Below are 9,135 nucleotides of genomic sequence, written 5' to 3'. Positions count from 1 at the left end.
GGCAGGAATGGCACATCTTCCACTGCTTGCTATTTTCACACCCCTTAGCAGCTATTCAATGCAATTCAGTTGAATAAAACCAAGTCCTGCGAACCACTACTGAACTAACATAATCATATATAGGAAAACTCCCTCTTGCCCTGCAAATGCTAGGCATAATTCAACAAGAAACAAACCCCAGATTTCAGCTGGCACCTGGCAGCCTGGAAGGAGGCCCTCTCTCTCCAGACTCCCGAGCAGATAGGTGTAGCCATGTGACTACATCCAGGCCGGTGGAAAGTGACAACGTACGGGACCTTCATCCACCCCATGGCCTGGGTCTTGGAGGTTACCAGCTGGGTCAAGGCCACATGCAGAGGAGTAACAAGAGAGAAGGAGTCTGGGTCCCTAACACCCTGGAGGATCATACTAGCCATGGAACTTGTTACAGGGAGAATTGCTCACCCCAACGAAAAATAAATAAATAAATGTTAAGGTCCTAACCGCAAATACCTCAAAATGTGACTTTATTTGGAAATAGGGTTGTTGCAGATGTAATCAATTCAGGTGAGATCACACTGGACTAGGGTGGGCCCTCAATGCAATATGATTGGTGTCCTTATCAGAAGAGAGACGCAGAGACACACACAAGCAGAAAACAGCCATGTGACGATGGACACGGAGGCTGGAGTGATGGCTGTTAGGAGCCAAGGTACACCAAGGTTTGTCTCCATCCACCAATAGCTAGAAGAGACAAGAAAGGATTCCCCCTTATAGAATTCAGAGGAATCGTGACCCTGCTGACACCTTGATTTCAGACTTCAAGCCTCCAAGACTGAGAAAAAACAAATTTCTGTGGCTTTAGGCCACCGGATTTGTGGTACTTTGTTAAGGAGGCCCAGGAAACCCATACACAGCCTTACAAGGATGCTTGCATGAGAGAAATACAAACTATCTGTGTAAGCAGCTTTAACATTGGTAATTGTAGAACCCACAGGCATAAGCAAATCCCAACAAAACAGGGGGAACTGAAACAACCATGTGAACATGTTTGAGAAAGAAAACAACAGGTGAATAGTAACCTACTACCATAAACATCATCAACACCCTTCAAGTCCTTGACATCCTTGTCTACCATGCCCCAAAGCTACAAATAGGACTGCAACCTTCTACTTCAAAACAGCTGGTAAAAACTGAGCATGAGGACTTACCTGGTGCTGCAGTGGTTAAGAATCTGCCTGCCAATGCAAGGGACGCGGGTTCGAGCCCTGGTCCGGGAAGATCCCACATGCCGCGGAGCAACTAAGCCCATGCGTCACAACTTCTGAGCCTGCGCTCAAGAGCCCGTGTGCCACAACTACTGAACCCATGTGCCACAACTACTGAAGCCCCCGTGCCTAGAGCCCATGCATGCTCCGCAACATGAGACGACACCGCAATGAGAAGCCCGCGCACCGCAACGAAGAGCAGCCCCTGCTCACTGCAACTCGAGAAAGCCCTCGCGCAGCAACAAAGACCCACGGCAGCCAAAACTAAATAAATATATAAATAAATTTATTAAAAAAAAAACCAAAAAAACCTGAACATGAAAACCTGCTTCTGTGCAGGAAAAGGAAGACGAGATCCTTGCATTTCTCTCAAAGACAAGCTGGCAGGAGACGCTATCCTCTCGTTCCCACCTCCTTTCATCCAGGCTCACTGAGAACCTGAACACTGGGCACGGCAGCTCCTACCCGCCCCGAGCCTGTGTCCAGCAGGAGGCAGGATGGACAGTGGTCTGAGGACTCCTCTGCAGGCTTTCAACCACTGCAGCCTGAGTTCTCTCTCCACACCACCTCTCCCCTCGTCAGCCAGGTACCAGCTCTCGCCTGTTCTGCCACAGTCCATCCCTCTCCCAATTCTCCTTCCCTCTTGAAACAACATAATTTCAGAATCTCACTCGCTATGAACCATCTCAAATACTGATATGCCTTTTCTTTTGCTGGTTCCTTCCCCAGCCCTCCCCAGCACCACCGACCCTCCCACAACACCACTCCCTCCTGATCTCCTTACAACACCTCTGAGAGTGTCCAGCACACTTCAACCCCTCCAGTGACCCATCAGCACCTATGTCCACATCCCCAAGTGGCCTCTACCTGGACACCCTGAGTACTGATGCCACCCATCCTTCTGGGCCATCTCAAACGCTAATCCTCCTGGGAACCAGCTCAGGAGGATCCAGGCTGGCACTGACCTCCCTACCTCTGAATCCTCATAGGGATATAAAGTCATAAAGAGGGGAGACACTGGGTGATTCCTGCACTTACACAGTCCCAACTCCATCTGAGACCAAGCCTTGCACAGAGTTGGCCCATCATGGGTATCAGGCTAAGGGAAGGAACAGATTACATGGCTGTTCAAATCACTCCAACCGGTGACTGCGTGGCTACAGCCTTACATAGTCTGAGCTAACAGAGCAACAAGCAAAAGGTTATACGTGTATGTTATACATCTTGTCTAAACAGAAATTCCAATTTTACCTTAAGCGTGTTACCAAGATAAAAAACCTCAATATTCAGTGTATGTATGGTAGAATAGAAATTCCCCACTTTCAAAAGAAAAAGAAAAAGTATGCCTTAAATGAGGAATTAAACCTATTGAGCACTTGTCTACAAATAATAGGTCTGCTAAGGCAAAGAAGTTACAATCTTCCAGGGGTTAAATAAGACTCCATTCAACACAGGACCAACTTGTAAAGTTGCAAGAAGTGCTGGCTGCATTTTTCCCCAGGACTCAGGCTGATGAAAAAGGTGAAATTAAACTGCCATTAGAGCCATGAAGTGCAGACCCAGAACACATCACGAGGGAAAGTATCAACGTCACAACTGCAGCCAAAAAGACTGACTTCCCAGGGGCTGGTAGGGGAAAAGCTAAGCAGCTTTGTGAACAACATAACCTCAGAGACACATTTTACTGGATGTAAAAGTCACTGAAGACTTTTAGTTCTTTTAAGTTAAGACAAGGTATTTTTAATCCTATTGCAGTAGCTCAACGCCAAGACCTTCAGTCCCCTTTCATTACTAAGAGAGAAATAAGGGGACCATCGCACCACCTCCAAGGTAGCCAGGGGTGGTGGGTTTTCTTCCTAGGTCCCCCAAACATGACCTGAGTGGAAATCTTGGAAGATGGCCCATCCAGTCTACTGAGTCCCAGGCTTCAGAAGGCAGTGGGGCAGCAGGGCTTAAACCACACTCTGTTCTAAACTCTACGTGCCCACCACGCCTCCAGCCCATCTATGGTCAAACCTCACCTAGTTTTCTTCCATTCTTGCTGCCGATCTCATCTTCTAATTAGGCATTAACACATCTAACTGAGAAGCAGGGAAAGGAAGAACACAAATTCTTGCTGTCCTCCTCCCCTTAGTATTCCAGGTGACTTTGCAGCCCCAAAACTGAGAGGAGCCCACGATCCATCTCTCCCGTTAAGGGGCCTAGAATACTCCTGGGGAGTCACAACACGATCACCCCACTTGACATGATGCTGGGCCGTGCAGGGCTGGCCCTGCACACAAATGGAAGCCCTAGATCAGCGCGAATGAAAGTGCTGGGAGAGGGACATGGGGCTGCTGGAGGCTCAGCAGCATTTGCTTAAATCAAGGACTGATGAGAAGGCAACCCAGGGGGCCCAAAAAAGTGAGCCAAAACCAGGGATGAATGTGACAGGTCACACAGACAACCCGTCTTCCCCCCTCCCCCACCAGAGTGGAGGGTCGTGTGCTGTGAAACAGAGCTGCCAATGGAGTGGAGAATTTAAAATTTTGATTCTGCAAGTGACATGGAAACTTTGAAGGTCTTCGGACTAAGACCAGATGAAGAAAACAACATTTAAATGGAAATTCCACATGCTAGAAGGTACTAAGAAGGCAATGTAACAATGGTTTAAAAAACCAGGCTTGGGCTTCCCTGGTGGCGCAGTGGTTGGGAGTCCGCCTGCTGATGCAGGGGACATGGGTTTGTGCCCCGGTCCGGGAGGATCCCACATGCCGCGAAGCAGCTGGGCCCGTGAGCCATGGCCGCTGAGCCTGCGCGTCCGGAGCCTGTGCTCCGCAACGGGAGAGGCCACAGCAGTGAGAGGCCCGCGTACCACAAAAAAACAGGCTTTGGGCAGGATCCTAGTTGTCATTTCCTAGCTATGTAAGGATAGGTGAGCTATTTCACCTGTTATAGGAACCTGTTTCCTTATCTGTAAAGTGGGGACACTAATGCTTATCCCATTCAATTGCTATCAGGATTAAATGAGATGACATGCAAAGGCTTCAGGAGTGCCCAGACCACACAGCAACCACGGCAACAGCGATCGAAGACAGCAGCTGTGGCAGCAGCAATAACAAAACCACAGCAGCACAACACACGTGTGAAGCCTCCATCTGGACAGCTTACTGTGTCACTAAGAATGTCACTACAGTTCAAGGATATCCCTAAATGTCCTCTTTCAAGATGTGAAAGCTTCATAAAAGAAATTTTATTGAACTGCATGGACCATCCCTTAACAGTGTTGCTAGAAGCCCCCATCAAAAAGAATGATTAGGGCTTCCCTGGTGGCGCAGAGGTTAAGAATCCGCCTGCCCAAAGCAGGGGACACAGGCTTGAGCCCTGGTCCGGGAAGATCCCACGTGCCGCAGAGCAACTAAGCCCATGAGCCACAACTACTGAAGCCCGCGCACCTAGAGCCCGTGCTCCGCAACAAGAGAAGCCACTGCAATGAGCAGCCCGCGCACTGCAACGAAGAGCAGCCCCCGCTCTCCACAACTAGAGAAAGCCCACGCGCAGCAAAGAAGACCCAACGCAGCCCAAAATAAATAAATAAATACATAAAATTAAAGAAAAAAAAAGAAAAGAAAGAAAGAATGATAAATTCAGGGGAGCAGAACTGACCCCCGTATAACTGATCTGTTTTATGGGCAATAGCTTTTTATATTATAGAAACTTCATCATAACCTTTTATGACAACTGAATGATCAAATAAAAAAATCATAGCCAAAGCTATCTAACTTCACAAGAGATCTATTACTGGCCATCCATCCCAATCAAGAAGTAGGAACAAAACAAATTAGACGTGTTGTAAAGCCCAGACACTCAAGCTCACACCCAGGCCGGCTCACAAAGCCAATTTATCTTCATTTTACACCAATTAATAAACACACAACTCCTTAAGTATCTACAGGTTCTTTATCTTGGTGATGTAAATTATTCACCCCTGGCAATTTACAGACAGATTAAAAAGAGAGAGAGAGAGAGAGGGCTTCTCTGGTGGCGCAGTGGTTGAGAGTCTGCCTGCCGATGCAGGGGACGCGGGTTCGTGCCCCGGTCTGGGAGGATCCCACATGCCGCGGAGCGGCTGGGCCCGTGAGCCATGGCCGCTGAGCCTGCGCGTCCGGAGCCTGTGCTCCACAACGGGGGAGACCACAACAGTGAGAGGCCCGTGTACCGCAAAAAAAATAAATAAATAAAAGAGAGAGAGAGACAGAGAGACTGTGGGTATGATAGGAATCACAAGTTGGAAAGTAAGAGGGCAGCTAGAGATAGGTTTACACGTAAGTGAAAAGAGAACAGGGACAAAAAGGCAGATCGAAAAGGCATACTCAGTAATCAACAAGCAAACCATCTACGGAGGAAAGAACCCATATTTTTTTTCCTTTTTTTTTTTTTTTTTTTGCGGTACGCGGGCCCCTCACTGCTGTGGCCTCTCCCGTGGCGGAGCACAGGCTCCGGACCCGCAGGCTCAGCAGCCATGGCTCACGGGCCCAGCCGCTCCGCAGCATGTGGGATCTTCCCGGACCGGGGCACGAACCCGTATCCCCTGCATTGGCAGGCGGACTCTCAACCACTGCGCCACCAGGGAAGCCCCAAGAACCCATTTTTAAACACAGAGAATGAAGTGAGACTGAGGCCATGCTTCCTACCCAAGAAACAGAGACCTCTCAGCATGTTCATTCCCTCCCGGCCCAGAGAGGAATCCTATTCAACCCAGGGCTGAACACAGTTGTCACCTCGTCAATGGAGTTACCACAGGAGATGAGATCTGCTTGCTTCTCCTACTTTCAGACAACTTAGTCTTGCAGTCATTACTCGACAAGAGCCCTGCACCGCCGGGACTTATGCTACTGCCTATAGATGAGCAGGCTCTTAAGATATTCATAACGCACCCTATGTCAGAAGACGGGAGTACTAAATACTTTCTGGAACAACCATGAGCTTAGGCAGTGAGAGAGTTAGATCTCACCTAACTGGCACACAGTGACACTAAAAGGAGGCATTTTAGGTAAAATCCACCTACAAGTTAATAAAGTTACTTGTCAGCAAACCTTGATTCTTTGGATGCTGACGACTGCCTCTGACACCTTCTCGACGGCTGAAGGGAAGAACAGGGTGACTGTCAGCCGCACAGCCCCATACAGTGTCACTGCCACAAACACACGGCTCGCTGTGATCACATTGCCAAGCAGCGCATATGTGGTGAAGGTGACAAAAACAATGATTTTGCTTGCAACAAAAAACGATGCCAAATTCATTCCTCTAAGGTAGGAACTTCTCAGAATCTTGGAAATTTCCTTCCTGGAAAAGAGTAGGAAATAGATTTTAAAAGAAGCACCAACATCCAAGACATGAATTCAAGTGCCCTATGTGAGTGGCCTCTTCCTAGGGAGTGGACACAGATGAAGACAAACCATCCCTCACATCATGGAGATACTACACAGCGCACACCCGGGGGCCTGCCCGACACAAAAACCGCACACTTCATCACCACTTCCTCTTCCAACTAAATATAGGCTTAGTGTCACATTTTAAACATTTTGGGTCAATCAGACTGGGTTTGAACATTCAGTATTCATTCATTCATTACCAGAAGTCCTGTGCCGGGCTCCTCACTGATGACAGAAAGACACAGCCCATGCCCTCCAGGAGTTGACAAACTCATAAAAGAATAGAGAAAACAACCCCAAAATTGTGAGACACCAAGACATTAGACAGAGGTGCCAGCACGGCCCCCACGGGAGTGCAGAGCAGAGGCGTGTTAACTCGGAGCACTAGAGTCCGGGCAAGTCACACGCACGTGGACCCTGAGCAGATGAGCTAGAGTCAGTCGGGCTTGGCGGAGGCCAGAGAAGAAGTAAGATGAGTGTATTCCCAGCAGAGGGAGGGGCACCTACAAAGGTGCAAAGTGAGAGGTGACACGGTGCTGCCAGAGAATTCTAAGTACCCTGTGCTGGAGTATAAGCACTCATCAGATATTTAAGTCAAAGATGAAAAAAAAACTCTACAAACATAAAGCAAAGCAAAAAATATATTTATGGCTTTGTTTGGAATGAATAATACTGACTCATAAGTTTGGCCCGATATAAGTACCCAATCTTTATAATCTCCCCATTTGTGCTATATTAACATAAATTATACTTTTAATTTAAATATCTTTTTAGATGCCAACATCTTAAATCATTGTTTATTTGGAATCTGTGCTATTAAGAAATACTTGGGGGCTTCCCTGGTGGCGCACTGGTTAAGAATCCACCTGCGGGGCTTCCCTGGTGGTCCAGTGGTTGAGAGTCCATCCGCCTGCTGATGCAGGGGACACGGGTTCATGCCCAGGTCTGGGAGGATCCCCCATGCCGCGGAGCGGCTGGGCCCGTGAGCCATGGCCGCTGAGCCTGCCTTTCCGGAGACTGTGCTGCGCAATGGGAGAGGCCACAACAGTGAGAGGCCCACGTACCGCAAAAAAAAAAAAAAAAAAAAAAAAAAAAAAAAACCCCCCCCTGCCAATGCAGGGAACATGGGTTCGAGCCCTGCTAGGGGAAGATCCGACATGTTGCGAAGCACCTAAGCCCGTGCGTCACAACTGCTGAGTCCACGTGCCACAACTCCTGAAGCCTGCTCGCCTAGAGCCCATGCACCGCAACAAGAGAAGCCACAGCAATGAGAAGCCCGTGCACCACAACGAAGAGTAGCCCCCGCTGGCTGCAACCAGAGGAAGCCCATGTGTGGCAACAAAGACCCAATGCAGCCAAAAAAAAATAAACAAATGAATGAATGAGTGAATGAATGAATAAATAATTTTTTTTTTAAAGACAGAAATACTTGGAATTTAACTTCTGTATAAGTAAGAAGCATATATTTTTTTTCCTTTAAGAAGATGGTAAATGGAAGAGCAGGTTAAAATGACATCTCCACTGTTCTACTTAACCCCACTGCCACATGTTGGGGGTGGAGTGGATAGTAGTTAAGTTCACCTTAATGTGAAAACTTGGTAAGACTTCTAAACCATTCAGTAAATATGAGATAAATTATGAAAATATGCTGTATATATACAAACACTTACCTTCTCAAACTGGTAATAAGGTCTGCAAAGGACTTTTCCCAGCCATACATTTTTATTATTCTGATGCCAGTTATCACTTCATTCATGGTCCTGATCCTGGTGTCTGTGAAAGCTGCAGTCTTACTCCTAAGGGACAGACGTGAGAGATGAGCCTTAGTGACCACAGCCCAACTTTCCTTATCAGCAGCAACAGTGGCACAGCCAGAGACCAGGGATCAAATGATTCCCTACAGCTCTTTTGCGCAGACAGGCAGGTCCTACCCAAAGTAGAATTGGAGAAGACCTCAGTTAGGAAGCCAACCATTCAGCCCAATTCAAGAAGTAACTTGGAGAACTTGCAGTATCTGCTAATGAAGACCCAGAATTAATCAGATACAAACCATCTGCCCAAGGATGTCATGGTCAGGTAGGGAAGGCAGAAAGACACCCGACTCTAACAGGAAGACAGTGGCTGTGCTGTAATAAAATAGGAGTAAAGTGCTGGGGAGCAGAAAAGATGGGGCTGTTAATTCCACTGGGAAAGGAGAAAAAGAAAGCCTTCAGAGACCCGGTAGCATTGGAACAGGGCCTCAAAGGATAAGGAACATCTCTCCATAGCAAAAAGAGGAAACGAAATTCCAAGTAGAGAAAAGAAAAAAAAAAAACCACACGAGGCTTCCCTGGTGGCGCACTGGTTGAGCGTCCGCCTGCCGATGCAGGGGACGCGGGTTCGTGCCCCAGTCCGGGAGGATCCCACATGCCACGGAGCGGCTGGGCCCGTGAGCCATGGCTGCTGAGCCTGCACGTCCAGAGCCTGTGCTCCTC

At 48.0% G+C, this 9,135-nt stretch overlaps 1 protein-coding gene across 2 annotated transcripts in view; it reads right to left on the bottom strand.

Moving 5' to 3' along the window:
* The window catches only part of LOC103074585 (multidrug resistance-associated protein 4), a 216,787-nt gene that overhangs the window by 131,117 nt on the left and 76,535 nt on the right, over positions 1–9,135 (bottom strand). For both annotated transcript variants that reach the window (XM_007471944.1, XM_007471945.1), the window contains exons 7-8: positions 8,332–8,457; positions 6,323–6,572 (exon numbers count right to left, since the gene is read on the bottom strand). In XM_007471944.1, the coding sequence (XP_007472006.1) occupies positions 6,323–6,572; positions 8,332–8,457 (376 nt within the window). The remainder of the gene's footprint in view (positions 1–6,322; positions 6,573–8,331; positions 8,458–9,135) is intronic.

The sequence above is a fragment of the Lipotes vexillifer genome, unplaced genomic scaffold, assembly GCF_000442215.2.
Source record: "Lipotes vexillifer unplaced genomic scaffold, Lipotes_vexillifer_v1.1 scaffold1345, whole genome shotgun sequence".
NCBI classification, from domain to species: domain Eukaryota; kingdom Metazoa; phylum Chordata; class Mammalia; order Artiodactyla; family Lipotidae; genus Lipotes; species Lipotes vexillifer.
The sequence above is the reverse complement of the archived record's forward strand: the minus strand, read 5'-3'. Positions and strand labels throughout refer to the sequence as shown.